Source organism: Cupressus sempervirens, chromosome 8 (genome assembly GCF_028749045.1).
Source record: "Cupressus sempervirens isolate cs-2001-9-10 chromosome 8, ASM2874904v1, whole genome shotgun sequence".
Taxonomy (NCBI): Eukaryota; Viridiplantae; Streptophyta; class Pinopsida; order Cupressales; family Cupressaceae; genus Cupressus; species Cupressus sempervirens.
The window spans coordinates 512,053,592-512,080,475 of NC_143125.1; the positions used below are offsets into that span (position 1 = coordinate 512,053,592).

A 26,884-nucleotide genomic window follows, 5' to 3' on the forward strand; every position below is an offset into this window, starting at 1 on the left:
GCAACCTTCACACAACATTTTTCCATTATTTTCCAAAGCTTTATTCAAAGCATGCACACAACATGGAGTCCAATGCTTATGTTTGTAAGCACTCTCAACCATCAAACTAGCTAACTTACAAGCTCGAGTTGACTCTGTCCCAACTTGTTCAACATTAAAAGATCCAACCTCCTCTTTAGCCTCCTTCAAAATGCTAAACTGGTAACATCCTTGTGTTTCCTAAAACAATAAACAACTCTAAGAAAGTATGAACCAGCAGGGCATGCAACAATATCAATGAGGTAGTCCACCCATTGATGTCAATGGAGCAATGTAATGTCCCCTTTTGGAACTTTACTCAATTTACCCTAAGTTTCCTAATTAGGTTTTGGATTGCACTTGGGAATGACAACTTGTAGTGTTCCCTACTAGGAGAATGTCAATTCCGAATGATTAACATACATCACCATGCATTTTAATTAGATTAAATTAAGAAATAATTATTGATTCATAATACATACTTAAGCCCTAATTTCTTAGTTCTTTCCTAATCGATATCCTTAAGAAGGATGGTGGAATTAGTGTGCTAGGGTGCGTTAAACAATTTGCAAGCGGGCTTCCTCAAGGTTTTTACCTATATTGGGACTTTTCCTTAATATGATTGAATTACTTTGCCTCTCCCTACACAAGCACCATATCCTCTTTAACTCTATTAGCGAGTGATTAAGGAGCTGGCTAAGTTCATATTATGTATTTCAGGTACACACTCATACACACATATGCACACACACACACATACATACATACATACATACATTCATACATACATACATACATACATATACACACACATAAAAGTAACATAGGTGATATATAATTATGATCTCAGTATTATTATTAGAGACACCATATCCTCTTAATTCTTTTAGCTAGTGATGAAGGAATTGGTCAAGTATATATTATTAACTTATGTATTACGGATATATATACGCGTATAAAAGAAACATAATGATATTTAATTACGATCTCGCTATTATTAATAGTTATTTATACACGTGCACACACACACACACAATTATATGGGACGATCATTGATCGTGTTTCCTATCTCAATATAGATTGTTGTTTATTAATAGTCTCTGCCCATAGAAATTATGTGCTGTTTTGTAAAAGACTGGTGATTACATATCGATACGATGTTGACTATTTAGCTAAACATAATTGATCATATAATATCATCGTGCCTCTTCATTTAGAGTGTTCTAATTTAAAGTTACTATACCTTTCACATCTTATTCTTCTTCATACTTGAGCAGTCTATAAAAATACTAATGTAATTTTGTCTCTTCTATGGGTTCACAAAATTGGGCATATCATGATATAGGGTTTTGAATTGGGAACATGACAAGCAACCAGTCCCAATTCATGTTTGTCTCATATTCTCCATCAATATGTTTACCTTTGAACATTGCTTGTTGAGGAAGGAATTAAACAATCTATTTTCTCCAAGGAGAGCATAAGAGGGTCCAACTACCATTGTATCTCTCAACATAGCTTTGAAATAACATGACCTTGCCAAATGAAATGGAATAGCACGGGCATAAAATAATTTGGCTATTGAATCATAGGTTCCCCAAATTTCTGCATATTCATTGACCCTATCAATTTCTTTTTCTCACCAGTAGAAGAAGTGGCCTTCCTCTTCCCTTTGTCACAACTCTCTCTAATTGCTACATTGGAATTGTCATGCAAGTCAACAAACAACAGTTTCTTATTGTTAGTAGAACCAATAATTTTGACTCCACTAACAAACTTTTTCAATTTGCTGTTCCAATGTTACCTTTTTAACAAGCTCTAACTTTATGTCTACTATCACCATATTGTGTATAGCTCCCATGGTAATAAATTTTACACATATGGCATAGCCGAAGCCCGCTACTTCCTACATTTTTATCCTTGCCAACAACCGAATTGGTGGTATATTGAAGCGATGATTTCTAGGGTTTGAAAGGGCCTTTGCAAAGATTTGAAAATAGGGTGAAGGGTATGCAAAATGTTCTTGTGGAATAGAAGCTGAATTTGGATCGTTGGAATTATTATAAGAGTCTACTGATACTCTATTTACTTTGTTTTTGTTAGTTAACAGATTGGCCTTTTATGTATTTAAATAGCTCTAGCCCTTAATGTTATTTTCTAGGATTGCTGCAAATGTACTAACAATGCCATTGTATTGATTGTTTTCCAAATGCAAACTGAATGCTTATTAAATATGAGAGGAGGAGACATGTCTCTACGGTTAACCATCACTAGTTAATATATATCAATATATTAGTAATATAAATAACCATATATATAATATTATTATATAATATATTATATATATAAAGATATTTATCTAAATGATTATTTACCATCAACAATGTATCTCATGGTAAAATTAATCCGACCGAAGCTACAACCTTAACACTCCCTCTTAGTTAGGTAGGATTGAGATGGAACACATTATGCTCTTCAGTATATGAAGAGATATCATCTCACCTTTTATAACACACAATTGAAGTAAATTCCATAACTTTAATATAAGCTTAGATACCACCTTAAGTGTGGTCTATAATAGTAACTATGTCATGGTGTTCGACAAGATCCGGCCCAAAGAACCATAACAAGTTGGTTATCACGGTGTCCGGCAGAATCCAACCCAAAGAACCATGATGAGTTGGTTATCGTAGTGTTCAGCAAAATCCGGCCCAAAGAACCATGATAACAGGTCTACCATTTATAAGATTGCCACCCTACAATAGTTACCTTCTGTCTGATTGTTATCACGACTTCCAACACTTTGGGGCAACAATTTAATGAAGTTTGTCATGATAACAAGTCTACCATTTATAAGATTGTCATCTTACTCCTTTTGTTTATATATGTCAATGAAAGATCGTCACCTTTCTTTACATATCATATGTGAAATAGTGACCACCATGAACCAAGTCAGAGAGTGGTACAAAGGCTTTCACCTTAATTTTCTCTCACAGAAAAGAATGCATTACAAGGAGTTTCACTTAGAACTTCTCCTCGTAGAGAAGATATCATTCACAAAGGATTGCACTTCAAAATTCTTCTTTAGAATAATGATCCTAGGTAGGTAGGCCCAGTAATTACTCCCTTAGAGGCTCTCTTCCCCCAAGGATTTTTGTTAGACTCGCTCTGAATCTGATATCAATCTTCCGATTTTCCAGTGATAAGTCAATACTACCTCATAATGCACGCAAGAGTAGGGCCATCAAAATCATGCAGTCACACACAACCTTGCCTTCGAATAAGTGTCATACTCCCTCTTAATGTAGAAGGATACTCATAATCTCAATCATCAAGGATATTTGCTTCAAGAGACTCACTTTATCTAGCCTGCTCACAACATCTTTTAAGCTACCATCATTAGCTACCTAATGTGCCATTCATCTTTTTTTGCAAGATCAACTTTAGATACAAAGGAAACGATCAAGGCAAAATAACTCTTATAGTATGTGTAAAATTTCAAATAAGAGAGAGAGTACAATAAGCAAGTAAATATAATAGTTAAGGATAGCAAATACTTATCTGCACATTAATGTTCTTGATACAAGTTACTCCAATGAAGTTCCATATGCATCAATTAAGATGATGTTTTTGTATAAACATTTGTCAAACAATATTGGTTATTATTCCTCCCTACAATGTAAAATTCCCACTCATTCCATCAACATTGTTGGGTGATAGTATCTATTTAGTGATACTTAGTTCTCATCAGCAATAATTTTGTTCTATGCAATTCATATCTTGAGGAATGTTTTGAAGTTATGCTTCCATGAATGATCCATCATTGATATTATTGCTCATATCATCATCTCCTTGGTGTGAAAAGTTCCCTCTATACAGTTGCTTTGATTCTATCTAATTTCCCAATTTTAATAGCGTCCTTGTAGAATATTTCTCACCTTTCACTTTGATATGTAGTAGGTTTTGCCTTGGTTTTAAGGAGATCGTATATGTTTTACTCTTTACAATACATGTTTCCTCTATTTGCTCCCTCTCTTTCAAGGTTGCCTCTTAATAAAAGGTCACTCTCACTCTTAATCTCAATCTTCCTCTTTTTCCTACAAGAATGTACTTAGAGGAAAATATGAAGGTATATAGCTCTTGGTTGTATAAATAAGAATGCCAACATGAATGTTAGTAATTTAATTCATGCACATTACTAACATGATTATAACATCTCTCTTAATTATCAATAATAGAATTAAGGCAACAAAATACTTAATTTCTATATATGACTTTCCCTTAGATAACATATTCTCCTATAAATTCAATATTTATAATTATATATAAATTTCATTTCATTTATATTTCAATAACAATATTAGTACCTCACATTAATACTAATAACTTATATTGTTTAACATATTTATATGTAACAAAACATAATATTAAGTTATTAACTATCATCAAGATATTCTCCTTATAAATTCTCATTTATATACATATCTATATAAAAATGATGTATAAGGAAGACTTAAAATAATAATACACCTCTTATACTTACCTCCCATTTTTCTTTATCACGTGTCGACTACTCTAATCATCATGTGTCGACTACTCTAATTAGGTGATTATGAGATGGCCTTTCACCTTGAAGTATTCCATCAAACATATCAACTGGATCAATTATGATTCAACATTTTGTGTGTATGTTGAACAGAGAAATGAATGTCTTTTAATGCATCTATCTTTAGCAATACATGAAGAATGTTGTCAAAGTTTAATTGCACAAACACATCCATTTTATTCTATTTTTATTTGGCACACATCTTGAATCATTCTACTTGATGAGATGGCATCTACATGTGCATCTTGTTAAACAATTTGTCACTCCGCCAAAGTTGTTGGAGGTTCCTCCCTCGCATGGTCGCACTTCGAAGACTTGGTGTAGCTGCCAGTGATGCAGAACCCTTTGCCTTATGCTTCAAATTTACAGTTAGTCTGCTCTCATATGCGGCCAGACAACTCGGGAGAAGTGGTGAAGGGCATTGATTTTCTGGGGGGTAGAGCAAAGCCATCATGGGCCAAGACAGTGCCTCCAATGCCCGAAAACGGTGTATGCACAATTATTGATGTAAGTCAACATTGTTATGCCCACTCCATGTTCCTTCAAAAAACACACTCTTCTCCCATTCCTAGTGAATGCTTATTAGATTGTAGGGAGGCGGTCCGAACATGGTGGTTCATGGAAGATTTAACATACTTGACATGGCAATCATATACCACAATAACATGGAGTTTTATACACGTATATAATGGATCAACAAAATGATAAGGAGTAAAATAAGGCCAACAACAATTTGGCATAGGTGGTGATACAACCATACACACTTAGCTTGCAATCATGCCATGTGGATTCCACTGACCCCATGAATGGGAAAAACAAATAAACACTCAGTGGAAGACATGGCATATGTGGCAAAAGGGTGATGCAAACTTTATTTTAAATAATGCATAGACTAATGGAAAGAAGATCAGCATTCAAGTGGCACATTAATATGCGTCAACTATTCCAGCAAATAAGAATGAAATGGAATCGAGCGAGGCGGTCCTAGCAATTGTGACTTCTACCAAGGTCTACGCCACAGTCATATACATTGATGTTCTAATCGCCTCCCATGAAATCCACCACAATCATTTAGCCATAAAATGTTCAATCCATGTGGCTCGGGGCCCAAAATATTCGATATTGGCAGCCTTCCACGGCTCTGACATGTGCGCTTTGACTATGGCGGTCATAGGACCAAAACCTTCTGTAGAGCTTCTCAGAGAAGCCATCCTAAAAATAAGCGCCTTTGTAGAACATAGCATGGTGAGGGCTCTGGAATTTATGCCCAACGCATCATTCATAATAGAGAAAATCATGTTGGAAGATTGTTTTGATCTTTACAACCTCACCTTTGACAAGCTTGGTCAAGTGTTCGATTACTTGCTTGACTCCCCTCTTAATTACTCAACTTCAATACTGTACTTCTTATCATCTCTACATGATATGAGTTCCAAATAAAATTAATTTGCACAATGTCATTTTCTCCACTTTTGATATATCTATCTATCATTGCATATAATGACATTTGCAGTTGGCTCTGATACCATGTTATTTTCTAGGATCACTGCAAATGTACTAACAATGCCATTGTATTAATTGTTTTTCAAATGCAAACTGAAGGCTTATTAAATATGAGAGGAGGAGACATGTCTCATGAAGAGACATGTCTCTATGGTTAATCATCACTAGTTAATATATATTAATATATTAGTAATTAATAAACCATATATATATATAATATTATTATATAATATAATATATATAATATATATTATATCACATATATAATATATATTATATATATGAGATATCTATCTAAATGATGATTTTTAATCAACAATGTATCTCATGGTAAAATCAATCTGACTGAAACTACAACCTTAAAACCGCTGTCATACAACAGTTCAACATGATATTAACAATCTATTTTCTGAATTATAAGGTACAGCTCCCTTCTAGGATGAACAATGAATCTATTATATCCTACTGTCTAAAAATTGGGTTTGTTTTCACCAGAAAGCAGGAAAGGCATTCACTGGATACATTATCACCATAATATAACTGCAGGAAATCAAATATTTGAAATAAAAGCAATCTTATTACCACAATTCAATCAATTGCTCCATATTCATGCAAAGATGGAGATAGAGAAGAGATTCTCTGATTGTGTTATCAATTTCTTTGCTAGCGACAAAAGAATCTTCAAATTGATATGCAGGTTATGCAACAAAGAACATCAGAAACGCTAGCCCAAAAAACAAAGTTCCAACCCCACTATCCTGTTTAATAACCACAATATCATTCACATACATTTGCATCATAGCCACACAGAGGGGAAAAAAGTCACGAACAACAATTACCCATGGAAATATGAATCACGCTCAGTTATCAAAGTAAAATGGGAGATTTTTCAGAGTAAAATTACTGATCCCTTCCATTGAGATATATTTCTAAATTTATAGACCTTTGGTCTTCCACCCAGATGGTTACAAAAGAAATATTATCTTTTAAAGTTCCAAATAAACATAATGTAGAATAAAGTCTTTTCAATAGCTAGAATAATTATGAAACTAAAAATAACACACAATGCCAGTTGTTATGGTACTGTTTTATCTCCTCCACCTGCTGCTGGTGATGCCCTTTGAGCTTTCTGTGCTTCATTGTACACTTGGATAGCATTTTTTGCTTCTGTGATATCCTCAATTTCTGGCACAGTAACATTGGTGTTACAGATGGTCCAGTATGTGGTTTGTTCTTTCATCTCTTTGGCTTCAATAATGAGTGTTTGGTGATGGTTCCCACTCCAAACCAGGGTGCTATTTATGTTAGCCAACTTTTCATAATCCTTCTTGCAAAATGTTTGAGGAGCTGTGATATTGTGAATGTTCCATTGATATTGGTTTTTAAGATTATCTATAGTAATTACCCTAGAATTATCCTTTTGTTGGAGATCACAGTCAATATCTTTAAGTCAGAACTTGATCTATCATCTTTTTTGCTTCTTCCAATAGTTTCCTAAAATCTTCGCACTGTTGATTATGCATTCAATTTTATAGCCCATGCTGAATAACCACCTTTTCATGGGTTGATCTTCGGATTCAAGAAGTCCTAAGCTGAAAGTGGTGGGGACCTTCATGTCAGTTATCTCATTGATCAGCTTTATATTTTGTTTATGAGCAGTATCTTCCAATTTAGGTACTCTAATCTCCGACAAGACATGCGACTTGAGCCAAAATTGAAGCATCATAAGATTCGTTGAACCTATCAATGAATGAAAGGCCCTTACCTTCAACCCCGCAACCCATTCTTGGCTGACCTTCACAAATAGGCTATCTACTTGCAGTTGATTAATCAATTGTCGGTTAAGATCCATAGTAGGATCCAAAATTGTATCAAGGAACTGGCCATCTGGGCAGAGAGTGGAGTGAGTACTCATTTGAGGCTTTCAGACAACAATTGGACCATTACGCTCAATTGGTCCTTGTCCAATTTTGTTTGCTCTATCCTTCTATGCATTAGTTGGTTTGAGATCTGTTATAGGCCCATATCCTTATTGGACTCAGGATCTCTAGTGTCGATTCTTGTGATAGTGTAGTCATCTTCAGTGGCAAAATCAAGCTCCTTATCTATCACTGGTTGTGCTAGCTCAAGAACTACATGACCTGTTTGTTCTTCCTCAACCAGCCTAGAAGTGGTCTAACACTTTTTTTGCGTTAAGAGGGAAAGGAGTATGTTGTAAGATTTGTGAGATGACATCTTTCAGTGGGCAGACATCCTCTATTTCCCTTTTCTTCCCAATGCTCTCCAACAACCATGTCGAGGTTGCTTATATTTTGGAGGCTAACTTCAAATCATGTGGGGAAAAAGTGAGTATCCTCTATATTGAAGGAGCTATGGTTTTAGCTGAAAATGGGAATTTAAGCACATTGTTTTGTCCTTCCACACACTTTTGGGCATCTAGCGCTATACCGTTCCCTTTGTCCCCACTCTGTTGTGAAGACATTTATGCATCGAGACCACTTTGGTCTCCTAGCTCTGTCTGATTTGGCTGAGTGTTCTCTGCTTGACTGGGCCATGTAGTATTTGGTTGTTTAGAAGTTGCATTATTAGTGGTGAGATCAATATTTGGGAGGGGGCTTGCTCCACAAGTAGGGAGTGCCTCTGTAGGTTTCTTAGGGGGGTCCCCATCATTTCCTCCGCCAAGTGTTGTAGATAAATCAATTAGCATGATGTTAGGAGTAGAGGCTACTTGAGAAGAGGGTGTTGTTGAGCTTGGTGCTGTTGATGGAGTGCCAGAGGGTGTTGTATCCTAGGTTCCTCCTCTCACTCTTTCCAACCATTTCTGTGTTCTTAGAATTAGGGTGGTTCTTACTTATAGGTCATCCAACTCAAGAGCTTCCCAATTGATGGGCTCTAACGGGGTGCTTTGTACCTTCGCATAATACCTCGAGTCTACAACATCTAACTCCTCATCTCGTCTCCTTGATCAACGAATTGCAAATCAAAAGCCTTTATTTTGCTTACACTCAGCCATAACCATGACCTTCTCCTTACCTTAAGGTCATGTATACAGTCAGCCCAAAAATCCTCAATACTGGGAACACGATGACATGCAAGCCCTAGCTGCAAACTATTTTCAACATAATCACTTGGATAAAAATTTGGTCTCAATAATTCTCCATGTTGTATTTGCTGCTTGCCTTTGTTATGTTAATGGCATTGAAGGAGGTGCACATATAATTCCCAATGAAATGGGGAAAGGAATGGTGGCTTTGTGTTTATTTGCACATAACACAAATCTGCGTGCATAATTCCACCATTATGATCTCGTCATCGGTGTAGCGAGGCAATTTCCACGGAAAATCCTTGAAAGTGCGTATTTTTATATAGGTGAATGTAGGGAATTGAATAAAATAACTTCAAAATATTTTTATATGCAACGACCTTTGGAGAAATCCTCCTTTCCGGGCAACCCTATAGTTTTGTTGCTAGTTTCATAGCGAAAGCATTAGTTAACCTATGAAAATTTGGATAGTTGTTATGTAGCTGCAAGCTGGGATAAAAATCACAAATTTATATGTTATCATCGAATTCTTGTACATGTTCTATAAATTTGTGTTCATGCTAGGGCATAAATTAAATATGAAGACATATAAGCTGGAATGGTTTAATCAAATCACATATTCGGTCGTTGATTATGCTAGTCCAATCCAAGTATCCTATTTTAATGCTTACCACTTGTACAAAGAACATCTATTCATCCAGAGAAATTGTGTCTTCATCGGCCCCCAACATGTGCAACTAATCTATTCTATTTGCAATTTCACCCTTTGTTTATGTTGTGGATGACTTTAGGCTACTTTGATTGCCCTTAACTAGCTAGGGAAAACCAATGTTGAAATTTCTATCCTAAAACAAGCCCTCTTCGGATTAAATTCTAATTAAGATAGAGTGAAATCCCAATTTGTGTGTGCTTTCCATATAGGTATTTGGAAATAACTTTGTATGGTATCCCTATTCAAGATGAGGAGAACTCTTTCATCTTGGGTTTTATTTTCCTAGTGTCAAGGATATCTTTATTTATGCATTTCATTATTAAATCCACACACTGGACGACAACTTGTATTAGCCTACTTTCTACCAGTTTTTGTGTGATTGGATGTCTAGGTTCCCAGTTTACCATACCCTAGAATTCTCGCAAGTTTACATGGCCTAATTTTGTATCCCCAATTTCATTCCACTTACACTTCAAACTATTTAAATGATCACAAACCACATATTTTTGCTTCACGATTACTTGCAGTACAAACAATCCTATAAATTCAACAACAATTTAAGTAAAAGAGACAATTTTAGAGCGGGTTAACTCATTGTAATTAGATTGTCTTTAGCTGTGACTAGAAGACTTTGATTCCCTAGCTCGAACTCTATTTTCAGCTTTGATATCTCGCAAAACGATTAAGGATTTGTATTTTTCAAAGCTTTTAATGGGAAGCTCTTTAATTACCTCCTGTAACACCATCAATACCAAACCTTTTAAAATTAATGTTCTATTACCTTTGGGGTCATTGGGACACGTCATCTTCTTTATTTTGAAATAGCTGCCTTTTAAAATACTATTGGGAATGGTAGTAAAGGGCAAAACTTCCAAATAGTGGCACTTTTCTTCACTTTTGTTTCTTCTTTTATTTAAGTTACACTTCATTGGTTCTAGAAGTTCCTTTTAGCTCTGCCTTCTTCCTTTAGCCTAGGGAGGTGATCTTTTCCTTCGATTGGCTTGTCCCATTTCAAGCTTCAGGTCCTGTGAAACTTGAACAAATTTTTCGCTCCTTTTATTTCCATCTACCTTTAGCATTCTTGTCTCCTTTTGATCAATTTGTTCTTATTTTCAGACTCAAAAAGGCTTATTAGAACTTCTCCACGAGTAAACTTTCTTCTTTAATCCATAGTTCCATTTGGATCATTAGACTTTGACGACCATTTTGGAAGAAAGAGTTCCTTTCGACCTTTTGATTTTATAGTCACTTCTAACTATTCCCTTGGCTTTATATGGTTCACTTCATTGTTTGAGTTCCGAAGATTATTCTAGAACCAAATCTTCCTTCCAAACAAGTATACTTCATGAATAACTCTGTTTTTCTTCGGTCTTTTGCTAGTTCCATTTGTTTCTTTGGGCTTCGATGATAGGTTCAGGGGTTGTTGCCAACTCCATAGTTTGATTCCAAAAGAACATAACCCAACTGATTTGATTGACCAAGGATGAGATCAACTAAAGGAGGCAAAGAAGACTAGGGGAAGAATAGTTCTAGTGGATGGGTCAGTCTTCGATGGTAGTTCCAAAACTATACCTAAATTCCAAATTTCCGATTAAAATGAAAACAACTAAGGTGAGAAAGGTTTTAAACAATGAAAAGACTTGTTTTGGATCATTTTTACTATGGGTGCCAAAAATGCACAACAATTTTCAATTTCTTTTCTACCCTCATGCTTGAGATTGCTTTTGTTGCTTATTTTGTGTTTTAATCAATAATAGCAAACTAAACATTTGAAACCAAAATAATAAAAATATATTGTAAATTCAAGATGAAAATTAAAAAAAGGAAAAGAAAAGAATGGCATACTTTTACAGCTGACATGTTTAGCTTCAAATTTGCAACTGATATTTTGTTACTCTTAGGGATTTTGCAAAATTTGGCAAATGCCATAGAGAGGTTCAATCTCAACTCTCAAAATCTCTTGTTTGTCCTCGCAACACACTTGAACTAGTGACCTCAAACTTAATACTTAGACCACCATCTCTAGTTAAGACAAGAGAAACAACAAAAATGATATGTTTTGGTTTCAGAAGGAATTTAGGGTGTATAAGGGGCACGAGAGGGTTTGTGGGATCCCTATACCCTTTAAAGCCCAAATTTTTTTAAAAAAAATCATTTTTTAAATTTCTCTGACTTTATAGAGTTTGGTCATCGAGGGTGATGCTTGGCCATCCCCTTAACTTTTGCAGCTGTTTTTGGAAATGGGTATATGTACCTGGACATTTTGGCAAATTTGAAAATTGTTGGGGGATGGGGGGTGGGTCGCAATGGCTGGGGACGTTCCCTAATTTCCCGTGTCATGTCTGAAAACCAAAATTTCTAAAAATATGCTCATCTGTCTCGGAATGCCAAATTAAGACCTATTGACAGTTCAGAAAATTGAATAAAATTGGCGATTTGGTTTAATCGAGAATTTTTTTTATTGCCAAAGGCATTGAAATTAACTGTTTTTCCAATATGGTGCATTGGAAATTGGAAAGCAATATATTGTTTATTATTTGGTATCTTGAAGCTAAAACAAGGTTTGACAAATGGAAAACTGCTTGTGAGGTTGAAGAAGCTGAATGACACTTAGCAAAGGAAGGCACTAGCACTTCATGTAAGGGAATCTCTCTCATTGGTTGTGGGTTTCTTGTACCCAACTTGGCTTTTTGGGCAGTTTCTAATAAAATTGTGTTTTTAACTTTATTTTGCATCATTCTTGTTGCAGATTTTTCTTTTTATTTTAGTGCCCGTTAAACCAGTGAAGAAAGGACTTTAGAACAAGCGTTTGAAGTTTCCCAAAAAGGCGAAGGATGAGAATCTTAGGTTTTTGAATTTTCTAGGAGCAAGTTCATTCAGAATTTTTCATTGTGTTGGTTGGTGTTAGATTTGTTTGTTTTTCTTACTATTTTGCAAGGGTTTGTGTGAATGCATTTCCATATTTTTGTTGTAGCTTAGTAGTTTATTTCAGTTGCAATCAAATATTATATGTTTCAAAACATTGGTCGTAAGTTGGGTAGAGTTTCTATGCATTTGATGTTGCAGGATAGCTCTAGAAATTTTAAGTATTTGTGTTCTTTGTATTTTGGAGTTAAGAGTAAACCCTTGGCCATGGGTTTTATTGTTTTTGGTGTGTTTTCTAATGTACTTTTCTGTTGATAAAGATTGTGAGATGTTTGTGAAGTTTATTGAGAAGCTGCACTTGTTTCCCTGTGTGTTTGAGTTCCAAAAATGGCCGTTTGTTTGATGTTTTTTGCAGCAATTGTACATTGCTGTTATCTGATATATTTTACAGAAAAAATGATGTAAAGCCTTGTTTAAATTTGTAACAGACATTGTACATCAGTAGCATAAGGTTGGAAAATCAGTGTACTGAATTTCTCTGTTTTCCATTCTCGGCAAATCTAAAAATAGAGGTTAAAAGAAAGTCTCAAAAAATGATCTAATATTCGGCAAGGTTCATTACATCCTACCATCCCTGAAAGGAAATCTCTCTTTGATTTTGACAATTTTTTTGATTTTGGAGATCATTTTGGGAAGCAAATCTCTGTTTGATTTTGGCAACCTTTTTCATGAGTTTTGAAGAGTTATTGACAGTCATGTTAAATTAGCTACAAGATAAATCTGAAAGATATTGGAGCAGAATTTAAGGAGTTATATCAGAATCAGGGTTTCCATCAATTTCATTCCCAAGTTTGCAAAAGGGCTCATTTACATCTAGAAGTTTGATTTCAAGCAGGTTGGTGAAGATATAAGGAAGTTATTGAATAATTAGAGATTCCACTATACTGTCAAGGCTATCAATGAATGTTACGGAGATTGTTTGGGAAGTGTGATGTAGGGTCTATTAAGCTATAGTAAGTTTTTTAAATTGACTGAATGTATTTTGTGCTACACGGATGGATCCCCAACCCTCAAAACCTTGCCCCCATCCCTTGAGGCATTTCAGGGACGAGAGATGTCTCCTAGTTACTGCCAGCCCCACCCTCCCAATTAAGAAAATGTGAAACATCACGGAACACGTCCTTAGAATCGGGGATGGGAGGTAACACATAGGGGATGCATGGCTGTTGCCAAGGTGACTGGGGCGCCCCAAATGTCCCTCATTTTCTTGGGGAAGACGAGACATCCCTTGAGGGAAAGCGATTTTTTATTTTTATAGTGTTGAAAATAATAATTATTCATAACATAAAAATCAATGTTATACACATCATGACATCATTGTAAAAGCAATATAACATGTCAGCATTATAACAGCAGCAATAAATATATCATGACAACAGTATAACAACTGAATTAATAATGACAGCCATGACAACTGCTGTAGTATAAGAGCAATAAATTTTGCATGATTCAGATTCATAGTTAATAAGTTATGTAAGACTTAACACTGATAGTAATAATTTTGATTTCTGATTTCTGAGCTCTACAAATTTGCTTTCTCAGAGTATAGAGTTCAATAAGGTTACTCTAGACTTTAATTAATTAATTTGTACTAGGAAAGTTCTATAAATTTGCTTTCTCAAAATATAAAATTAAAATATAATAGTCTAGATTCAGATCACTTCACCTATCAAAGGTGGGCATGGCTTTTTGTCTTATGGTGAACTCTTTGTTGTCTAAATGGATTTTTGCATGATTAGAGTTTTGAACTGACTAAATTAATGTAGTTAACTTTTTCTGTTTCCTTAGACTTACACTAACTTGATGAAACATTTATTAGGTTATATCTACTATAGCAGAAGTCTTATGGGATCAGATGGAGCACACAAAAAAATCATCGACAAGAAGCAAGTCCAATCGCACCCCACCTTTTAGCTCACAAACCTTAGAGGAAATTATTGCTTTTCTTAGCGAAGGCAGTGGCATCGATGATGACTGTCTTGTTTATGTAGTGGTGCATAATATTGATGGACCAGGTCTTAGAGAAAATGAAATACAGCAATATCTTGCTACCCTTGCAGCTTCCCCACGAGTGAAATTTGTGGCATCTATTGACCATGTTAATGCACCACTTTGTAAGAAAAATCCAATATACTATTGTTTTTATCGTTTTATGTTGTTGTGGATAGAGGATCATACTTATCTTGATAAATCTGAAATCTCATAGTTTTTTTTCACTTTCTATTAATCAAGATTTGTTTTTTCTGAAGAAGTTTCCTTTTCGGTGTGTAGACCAAGTTAATAAAATGTTTTTCACATTCTGGTCACTATATATTGTTAATGGCTGCTGGTACAACTTTTGATGGACTTAACCAATGCATTTTAATTTTTGCTGTCTGTTGCAATTTAGCGTACCTAAAATATTTATTGTGCATTCTAAGATGAGTAAAAGCAAATCCCATTCTTGCATAAAAGCCATTTTAATCAAACTTGACCTTATTCCTCTCCAAATTTATTTGCAATTTCTGGAGTGGAATAATCATATGTTAACACATGCATTCTGTAAATATTTTCATTCTTTTAAAATTCTTAGAGCCAAAAGCTTAGAAAATCAGTAAAGATTTAGTTACATACAATCAGAGTGAGAAAAACCAAGTGAATTTAGGTTATACACGTTTTATTATACTGATACACGCATACATACACATGTACATTAGTATAAATATATATCTCCATATGTAGCTATATACATATAGTATAGATATCTCCACCCATATAAAAAAATGTGGATAAATGAATGATATATTTGTATATATACATGCACATATATACATATATAAATGAATACTTATACAGTCTTGCCCAAGGGACATCTGGATAGTGAATTGATGTAAATGGTTAGCATGCAATGCTACTTGTTTGCCATTACCATCGCTATTTTGATTGGCTCAATAGACACTGTTTAATGCTCATCAAACAAACAACTTAAGGACACAGTTTGTATGTAATGATACTTCCTAATCTCTGAGTAAAGGTATGAATGACATACTATTAATTCTTCTTTGTGAAAATTTTGTTGCTATCATGATAGGCACCATCTAATATTTGCGAAGGCTCAACTTATGAATATGAAGTGAAATGTGCATGTCAAAATGAATTGAAAATCATGAATTTTTAAATACAGCCAAGAAACAGATTTTTATTTATAAAGATTTGCATGAGCTGTTCAGACCAAAATCATGATTTTATTCATTGATTATATCACCATTTGTTTGAGAAAAACTCATTGGAAAGTTATTGGACGAGTAACTTATTTGGCAATTTGGCTTGTGATTATCTAGAGAATTTTGCAACTATGCTTTGAGTAGTCATGTCTTCCTCTTCTAGAGTTTTATACCCTTGAAGAATCTTAATCCCTTACAATAGTTGTAGAATCCAAGGTACTTTTTCTATCTATCTATCTCGTCAAGGAGAAATTATTTCCTTGTCATTCTAGATTTTGTAGTTTTGCTTTAGATATAATGGCTGACTTCCAATCAATTATGCACCTAAAGTATTGAAATGAATATGTATCTAGATTCCTTTAATTGGTAGTGCAATGGCTTGTAGGGGAATACGTTGAGAAATTGGATCCATTCTGAAAGGTTTCTTGATCCATTCCTTTGTCAATTGGACTATATGCCTAACCTGATGATTGATATCTGCATTCTCATCTCTTCCTATTTCTGCGTTCATTATAGGTCAGTCATAGATCTTGTCCCTATTGTATACAAGATCCAAGATATCTTCAGTATCTTTTTCCACCGCCTTTAGAGGGATCTTTATCTTCAACCCCTTTTCTGCCAGATATAAAGTCATCCTACAATAATCCCTTATCCGGATATCATAGTCATCTACTGCATTCATCCAATGATCTTCTAATGCATCCTCATGAACAAATTGCCTCCCTGCTAGATGTTGTACCATCCCGATGTCGTTGAAGTAGGGGCGAGGGGAGTTCTACTCTTCCAAGGGATATTGATCCCACTCAAAATCAAAAGTCATAATGTCTTGCTTTTGTTTGACCTCAAAAGCATTAATGGTGATGCGCTAGACCCATGTCTTCTTATGTTTTCTTCTCACTTTGTCGTATGTAGAAGTGAGTTGGCGTGCAATCTCCAGCAAGATTAGCCTATCAGATGGATATCTTGGGAGCTTCTTTGGGTTTTGTAGAGTACCGGCTACCCTAAGATAGGTGAATGTTTTAAACAGAATGTAGTAAGCACCGATCTCTGTGATTGTGGCCGTTGCTTCTATTGACATCCTTTTTGCAGAATCACCCTCTATGAATTTGATGATTGTGAAGATGAAGCCATCATTCACCACCCGGTATTCCACACTCTGCTCTAAGAGTTTCTTTTTCACCAATTGTGGATACACCACATAGGGCCAAGCATTAGGATCCTGCATGCTCCCTTTCTTGTAGATGCCCGGGTAATCTGTGGTTCCTGCTGCCAATAAGTACATCATATATGATGTCATATAGAATCTTGGATCATCTTTCACGGCTACAAGTTGCTCATGCAAATTATCACTAAGGATAGTAGCCCAATCAATTGGCATCTTTGTCGTCCTGATGGTTTCAATAAAGTGGACCATCCAGATGTGAAAGTGTCCTACTGTAGGAAGTCCCACGACTCTGTTCAAAAGTACAATTGCATATCCAATGTCATCCTTCATATAACCCTTGGTCATGTCAACTTTGTCGACTCTACAACCTACTGGTGTTTTGTCTATTAGGAAGGAGGATTGAATTATTTCTTTGGCCTCTTTTTCGTTCTCCCGATACCATCTCTATGCTCTGTCATAAGTTATCTTCAGATCTTGGTCAGCTTTGGGAAGATGGAATACCTTCTCAATGTTTCTGGGTTGGAGGTCTAGGATCATCTCTCCTGTAACACTTTTAACGACCTATTTGGTTACATAGTTTTCTGCAAGAGTCATTATGAGTTCTAAGGACTAGACGGATGTTGGATGTGATGTCGTGTTAACGAGGCTTGACCGGATAAGTGTAGACACCATTGCAGATCGTTCTTTAGGTTTGTTACAAATTGTAAGGAATGCGTTCCATTCTATATGTTCGAGTTTTGTCTCTGATCTTAGCATGCCCATCTTGAAATCGAGATTTCCTCGGTGCACCTTGGTACTTGAATTCGGAGCTATCTTTTTAGCCATTGAAGAGGATGATGACGCCATCTTATCTGAACAAGAAAGGAGAACATTAGTTCGGAAATCTAAAATTAGACCCAAAACAAACCCTAATTTTCTCCGACATTGGTCAAAATCAAGCAAAATGCCACCAAAATGGTTAAATCCCCCTCAATCCTCTGCTGTGCAATTCACCCTTATAGGTGCACAGGTGCGTTGATTTGGGCCCTATTTGGCCTTATGCACGTAGTTGTGCACCCTGGTAAGGTGTGCACTTGCGTGCATGATAACTGGGGGGAACTTATGTTTTGTTTATTAGTTGAGCACAAAAAGTGCACACATGCGCACCTTGAGGAGGTGCGAATGTGCCCACTTCCTTATTCCTTTTTTTTTGTAGTAGTGCATTTGTTGATACTTGCATTGTTTAGAAGGTGCGCACATGTGCACCTTCATAGTGTTTAGGAGTTGGAGTTTTTTAAGTTTTTTAGTTGTCTTTACGTCTTAGGCGGGGGTGTGCACATGCACACCCCATGGAGGTGCGCATGTGCACACCTTCTTGAAGGTTGCTGACCTTGGTTTGTGTGGCTTGCAGGTCAGGGAGTGCATGTTGAAAGGTGCAGGGGTGTAGACAACAGAGGGAGTGGAGAGCGAATGAGAAGGAGAAAGGGGTTCAGGATCTTATATAGACCTCAGGCCCCAGAGCACATCTCCGCGGGTGCGCACATGTGCATGTGCGGATCTCCAGAAGGAGATGCAATGTGCACTTATGCACTGTGCATACATGCATATGTGCACTAGTGTGCACTTAAGCACATGAAAGTTAAACTTACTTTTCCTCAAGACTGATTCTTTGGACTTCCCTAGTCAGATTCTGGGGAAATCCTAGACTCTTGGGGGAGTCCAAAAATGACCTAGACTCCGGACTAGGAGTCTGGTAGACAAATTTTTTTTACTAGGGGTCCCCATTTCTAGAAGAAATGGGGCGTGTGTTGAGAGACCACAACAGGTTGGAAATGGCATGGTCCCACAGACATTGTTCAATACCTGGAGATCCCCTTCGCTAATAATCCTTCAAACAAAAATGTGGTAGTGGATGTTTTCTAAAACTGAGAAAAAACATATTAGATGGAAGACTCACATGTTGTCCCTTGTTGGAAGGTGTCAAGTTGTACAAAAGGTACTCTCTTCTCATGCTATTTACTATGCATTTATTTGGCTTTTTGCTAACTACTAATACAACAATTTGGGGAAGATTCTGAGAGAGTTCTTGTGGCCACATGGGTTAGGCAATAAGAGAAGGCACTGTGTAAAATGGAGCTGGTGTTGTATGCCTAAGAATATGGAAGGCATGGGTCTTAGACACCCGAGGATACATGGGATAGCACTAGTGAAATATCCCAAATGGATATTTGCTCTGCTGCTGCTATAATGTTTAATTATATAAATTATATTTAAGTTGCCGGTTCAGATATTGGTTTGGATGCGGGTTCGACATTCAGGTTCGACATTCGCTCAAATTTTATTGGGCTAGGTTCGGGTTCATTTTGGGTTCGTCCATACAAGATTTCTTTTTAAAATATATAAATATATGTGTGTAAAAATATGCTGCAGCAAATAAGTTCATACACCACTATGCTAATATTAAAACAACTTAGCAAATACCCTACCATATATATATTAATGATTTAGCTCAAGTGACAACAAAATGTCAAAATACACCACCATATCAATAATTCAATTAAAAAATTCAGGCTATCTGTGAGTTTAATGGTCTAGTAGAGGCATAATGCTTTGAGGAAAATGCTCAAGAGTGCATTTGAACGTTGGTGCTGACAACAACATTATATTTTAACCATCACACCATGCCTTTAATGAAATTTTTGTAAACTATAATTTATATTTTATGTATAATTTTTGGACTGATTTTATTTTAAATATGTTTAACTTCTAATATTTTAAATATGTCTAAATGTTATTATTTTTAATTAAAAAACATAATGTATATTAACAAAAATAAAAATAGTAGTAGAATTCAATCCCAAATTTCTTTCTAAAGTTTATTAATAAAGAAATTTATTAAATATAATCTATGTAAAAAAAACTAAAAATAGTAGTTGAACTTATATATTATATCAGAAATTGGGAGCAATATTCGTATTGCCGTGTATGGTAGCGGAGCTTCCAGGCAGATAAAAACAATGACAACTCTTTTTCTTTGAATTTATTTGGGTTTCATTAAACTTTACTAATCTCTCCCAAGCTTTGCATAGATTTATTCTGACCAGTCAAAGTGGGCTTCAATACTTGGATTGTGCGGTATGAGTGTATATTAGTTGTGTGAGCTTGCATTTTTCTGTAGATGCCCACCATTTTTCTGTGGATGAGCTCATGTTTTGTTGTAGATGGCGGTTGTTTTAACTTGGGATATCGTGTAAGACAAAAGAAAAACAATATTAAAAAAAAAAAAAAAAAAAAAAAAAACCCAACTTTCATCCAAAGTTCAGACAAATTTGTTCCAACTCGACGCATAAGTTTAAAAGTAAGTCAAAATTCACCTTTCATTTGACCAGGGTTTTGCGTGGCATTTTTCAATGAATTTTCGAGGTAAATACAAAATTTGATACGAATTCAAATCGAATTCGCATGTCTAGCGAATCGATTTCCGAATTCCATGCTCGACTAGCGAATATGATAACTTAGAATTATATTTTCCTGTAGATTTTTCTTTGATCTTATAGAGCTAGACAAAAGTTGCAAAAGAATGTTGTTTCTTTTTGTATTTTTCAAAATATAGGTATTACAATGAATAAATAACAGTAACTGATAAAATAGAAGCGATAGAAATCATATGCAACAATACATACTAATCTGGAAATGATTCTAAAACCGTACCAGCAGAGTTTGATTTATTTCAGAATAGTACCGATACAGATGTACTTCAAACAAGGTTGATGCCAGCTGAAGATGGGAACCAGCTACAGCCAAACAAGTCCAAATGATAAAGCTCAAGCTGCTACAATGAAACAACTCTAGTCTGCTGCAAATAAACACCCCAAAATTCCTCACGCGAGCTGCTATAAGGAAATGCTAGGCTGAATCAAAGTGGCCGCTTTCCCTAAAAATCCATTGCCTGCAAAGTGTGACTACAATACTAGAAATCGATCCTCTACCTTGATCAAACTGTATGCATAAGAACCTTCAAATTTGATCTTGTTGAGGGCTACGTCCCAACAAATTTTCTCTCAGCACTAGGGTTTGCTTCCCAGGTGAGGAATGCTCTTCTAGAGCAATGGCGTCCAAATATGTTGACAAAATGATGAAAAGATACTCACCTTTAGGTTGCCTTCTCCTTATATCCCCTCTACAAGACAATTCGAACCCTAAAGTGGAATTCATTTGAACTTTATAATATAACATTATTTTCCCCAATAAAGCCGTCGAAATAGAAATAAATCATTGCTTTATTAATGACAAATAACTCCAAGCATCAAATAGGTCCCGGTAAGTGATAATCAAATAGTAGAGACTAAGCTCTTTCCAATGAGCTATCCCACATAGGCAAATCGATCCAAAAAACTCTTTATTACTCAAAAATGGCTAAACACTTGCCTTTTTTAAATTATTAAAATGCTAACTTAGGAGAATATTTAAATATATTAAAATATTTTTCAAGTAGCCAAAGAACAACCCAAACATCTCCAAAACATGAAACTGAGTTTGTCACCTGCCTGTGACTAGTGCCGGACAACCTGGGCCAACTGGCAATCTCACCCTCAAATCTAGGGTAACTCCTAAAAAATAGGGAACACACACCCAAATCTCTTGAAATTGAGACCAAGGGGTGATCTCATAGAACCTCAACTCTGGAAATTGTCACAACCTCCTAAAAGGTAGGAATCTCCTCCTACAATCAAGGAACTGTCTCCTAAAAAGGAGGAGATTGAGTTTGTCACTCTGAAACTGAGTACTAATGAATCTCCTCTGCTGTGTGCATCTTCAGAGTGTGTCAGTGAAGTGGGAGTTCTTTGTAAAAATTAGGAGATGCGTCCAATGTCTCCAAAATGTCCGCATTGGTCTCTAGAAGCCTCCTAGACAACTCCCAATCAGTCCCCTAAAATTAGGGATCCCTCCTAAATTTTAGAAACCTGTTGTTGACTGCCCAAACCAGCCTGAAAAGCTCATGTCTAGGTCTATATGCTATATGAGTCCCCTACACACTCTATTGGCCTATGGAAACTCCAGTAGTAGGCCAATCCGTGAACAAATGTCTGTCATCCTAGAAAGGGAACATTACAACTAGCATCTAAATGGATCCTTAAATGCATTCAAGGGAATACTTCTTGGCAGGTTTTGATCAGGAATAATATTGCTAGATCTTGCATTAAAAAAGGGAAGCTTTGGAATGATGTCCGTATTGTTGACATTATTCTTGGTAATTTTGATCTGAAAATGTTTGGCTCTAAAATCTTTTCATCAATTTGGAAGGCCTGGATGCAAGTGAGGGCACTTCTCCATTCAAAAGAGGTTGTGGGTAGTCCTTACTTAGCCATTGACATATCAACGTGGTGGGGAGTTTACCTCAATGACAAACCATTGTTACTTACACAATGTTGTTCTGCAAAGGCTTGCGGTGCAAAGCGGATTAACATGATAAGTTATATTATGGCGAACAATAGTTTGGCAGATTGGGAGTATCTTAAAAACAAGTTTGACTGACCATCCTCATAGAAAAATCTTTTACTCTAATCTTTTACTGGTCCCTTCTTTCCCAGGAAGAAATTTGATTCCAATAACTTTATTCTGCATCTTAAATGGATTGATGGCACCCGTTTTCACAAGGTTTCTACAAATCAGATTTATAGCATGCTTAAATCTGATGATTCTATTTTTAAGTGGATTAACCATTGCTGGAATTCTAGGTACTCTTATTGTAGATGGCAATTCTTGATTGAACTGTTTTGGCATTACCCTGTGGAGCGAAAGGCATTGTTGAGATGGATCCTTATGCTCAAAATGCTTGCTGTTGGCTCAGGTCTTTTCTCCAATAGTCTGGAATCTGTGGTGTGCTTTGTGTGTCATTGCTAGAAGACCTATGAACATCTTTTTTTTGAATGCAAATTTGCTTATATTTGGTCTATTTTTTTTTGGCCACTGCATAGCTTGGAATACCAGGCCTGGTCTTTCATGGCATGAAATTATTATTGGTTTTGCTGATCCTTTTGATATGTATATGAACAAGTTTTGGTTTGTCCTACCTTCGGGAATTTTGTGGGTTATTTGGAGATTGAAGAATGAGGATGTTTTTAATCACAAGAGGGTTCCTACTGGGTTTATCAAGTTGAGTTGTAGGTGATCAAGCACATAGTGTCCATGTAAATCTCTGGCCATGTTAGGTTTAGTGGCAAATGATGTTGCTTTGATCACTAGAGGCAAGGATAGCTCGGGGTCAGATAGAGAGATGGTTAGGAGGATTCCATGGTCTAGTCAACTGTGTAGTTGACACTCTAACATTAGGATGCTCAGGCAGAAGGACGAGATGTTGTACATGTGCCTTATCCCATGCAGGGTAGAGCCATTCTTAGTTGAGAATGAGTGGGGGATACACTAGGTCCATGGTTGGGTGGTTAAGCTCGTGACAATGCTTTTCTTGTTCACCAATACCAAGACTTTCTCAAGGCATGATGAGTCTGCATTCTTAGCCTGATATAATTTGATCTTAGCAGGTATTGCATTTCCTTTCATGTTTCATTTCAAGTTCAGCTATATGTGTGTGTGTGTATGTGCGTGCAGTTACATTTACTCCTTTCAGTTATATGGAGTGATAGTTAAATGTTTTAGTTAGTTAATGAACACTCTTTTGTGTAGTTTACTTGTTGTAATTAAATAAAGGAAGTAAATCTTCAATTGTTAGTTAAGACATTTCACAAGAATTAGTTAATCTGTTATAACTGTTAATCCCATGCATGTGATTATGTAGATAGATTATTTTTGATTGATAAAATATAAGGAGAATAAGGCTTAGGAAAATTGGATGTTACAAGATTTGTGATTTTTTTTCCCATTATAATTCGTAAGAGTTCATGTGTGTGTGTGTGTGTGTCTATATATATATACCAAAAATAAGAGAAATATACATAAATGTAAAACTAAATCATTTCATAGTATGAAGCTATGATGTTTGATCATTGGTCAATGCCAAATGTCAAGACTTAAAGATAAACATTAAAAATTTGAATCCTTGATCATTGATCTATGCTCGTGATTCAAAAGAAAATCATCACATTGAATTATCGAATTACAACATGAAAATATAAAATACAGATCATTCAGGTTTGAAACACGATTCAATGTTCACAATCATGAAAGTGTTCATCATTGAGCATCATCAAATGGATTATCAAAAAAAATCTGAATCAATGGGGTCTTCAACAGCTGCGAGTGATAGATCAAAATCATCATTGGAATCCAAACCTTTTCCACTAGCACTAGAGGGTGCCATGTTGTCATCATCATCATCATCATCAAGAAAAGTGGCTCTAGCAAGATCCTGAATGGTCATATCCAAGCTAGCAGACTCGGGTGCTACATCCCAAAGCTTCTCCACCCCCTTCTTGAATTTTTGGATCCTTGCATGGCATGAGCTGCAAGTTATTGTGAACAAACACCAAGTCTTCTGCTTTTTTTGAACCCAACCGGTTAGGCTTCACTGAGTCGATAAATGAGTATGTACTCCAATTCTGCTTAGTAGTAGAAGAGCTCACAACCTAGAGAGAACTAACAAAATAAAAAATACAAAGATAAATCAAGGGTGTTAAGTGTTAAATTCTGTAATGCAAGTGGCAAAAAAAGGCCTGAGGTACATATAATTGTTAGACTAAAGATCAATGGTCATTGATGTCAAATATAATTTACAGTTTTGAGATTGTTTTGGTTTAGACAGTGATCATGTTACCAATAAATATTAAATTCTCCAATATATTTCCTGTTAGGTCTATTGACAGATCTCAAATATATTTCTTATAAAGACACAAAGACTTGGATAGAATAATCATTGGGATATTTGAACCTGTTGAATAAAATGGTTATCTGCATAAAATGGTTATCTGCTAATATACAGATTGGAGAATTATACAATGAGTTGAAAGTTGTAAAAGATGAGGACTTGTCAAAACAGCTTATGCTACCCTAATTCAGAGGAAGTAATATATACGCAGCAATGTTATTGGGATTGACACAAGTCGATATTTTGGTTACGTCCTGGTCTTCATGTGCCGTGTCTATCATTATGACGGTGGTTTAAGTCTGTCTCTGACAGGAATAGACAAGCTTTATTGTGCTCCTTGTGTGTGCCTTAAAAAGATATTTGTCTTTTTTGAGTAAACTGCTAGTGTATCTGTCAGCCCGATAAGGCTATTTCTTTGCATGAAACGGCAGTAGTACTCATTAACTTCAAATGAAATAATCTTCCACTGCTACATATTGGTTCTTATTTGATTATTAAATATCTATATCAGAACATTATTAAAAGAATATGGAAGCATTTCTTAAAGTATCACAGTCGCTGGAAAAGACGAAACCCTTGTTGGCATCAGGTATATTTAAGCATATATATTATTTATTCCAAGTTGAAGTATTTATACACAGTAGTGTATTCATCGGGCTTCATCATATTAATGAATTCAGTTTGGATTGATGTCAAATTAATCCTCTTTAAAGAAGTTCAGATACAGGTGTCCACGTATGGAAAGAAATAGATTAAAATATGCAATGTCTATCGGGCTTCTATCTGTTCAGTGTACTTCAATAGAAAGGCTTAAAGGAAAATTTTGATACTAAACGCAGTTAATTTTGCTTAAGAACTGGGATTGAATCTGATGTATAACTTTGTTTAGAATAAACAAAGTTGACTTTATGCTACTGACATGCCCAACCAACAAGAAGTTAAAACCTTATGGTTGTAACTTTCCTTTCATAAGAAAAAAGTATTATAAATGTCTTGTTCTGAGTCTGATAAGGTGGCATGGAGTCAAAGAAAAAAGGAAGATGGGTGCAGATGGTTTTGCAAATGAATTCAATAAAGATTTGATGATGACAATAATTCTGTGAAAAGTAGTTAACAAGAAATAAGAAAGCAAAGCTCTGAATGTTGCCACAAACGATGCAGCGCTGAGTTTGTCTTGGTTACTTCTTGCAGATCGTCCTGAGGCAGAATAACGAGCCAGTATAATGATTAAAGCCTGAACATGTTGATTTGGTAATTATTTTCGAATATCTATAATTAGGATCACATATATTACTCTCAGAAATCTGATTATCAGTCTCAAGTCAAATTCAAAGAAACAGTCAAAATATTTCAATAAGTAATAGAGTTAGTTCTGCAGTGACTTAATTACATATCCAGATTTCATTCAGATTGCACAATTACTTTCACAATCATATTTGATTCTTGTGTAAGAAAATAATTCATTCATATTCCACATTGTAGAAGTATACAATAAATTATTGTAACAACACACTGTTTATAAAGTTTGTCAGAGATGTATACTTCAGACTTGACTTCAATTGTAATATTGATCTTCTTCAGAGATTTTAAACAGAATTGGTGTTCAGATAGTTTGAGTGTGTGCTCAAAAAGTGGAAGAGTTTATGCTCTGAAGAAGAGTGGTTTGTTGACTCTTTAGGGTTGGAGCCCTTAAAGTTGCAATCAGATTTAACATTCACAAGCCTGGATTAGGACAGTAGATCCTAGCAGCATTTCTCACCGTGGTTTTTCCCTGTTGGGTTTCCATGCTATATTTGTGTGTTGTGTCTTTAGTCTCATGGTGCTTCTTTTATATTTTTCACTTGATGTTTTAATTTAACAATACCATCTGAAGTGATTGCAGGATGCTGGAAATTGGATGAAAAGCGAAGT

The 26,884-nt window shown here is 35.6% G+C and overlaps 1 protein-coding gene across 6 annotated transcripts in view; it reads left to right on the forward strand.

The window, feature by feature from the left end:
- ORC2 (origin recognition complex second largest subunit 2) overlaps positions 1 to 26,884 on the forward strand; it is a 137,689-nt gene that overhangs the window by 90,157 nt on the left and 20,648 nt on the right. For 5 of the 6 annotated variants that reach the window (XR_016355637.1, XM_089798244.1, XM_089798243.1 and 2 more), the window contains exon 5: positions 14,624 to 14,918. Coding sequence is in view for 5 of the 6 variants with exons in the window: in XM_089798244.1 (XP_089654370.1) it covers positions 14,624 to 14,918 (295 nt within the window). In the remaining variant the exon portion in view is untranslated. The remainder of the gene's footprint in view (positions 1 to 14,623; positions 14,919 to 26,884) is intronic. The other variant, XM_089798246.1, reaches the window with a different exon arrangement.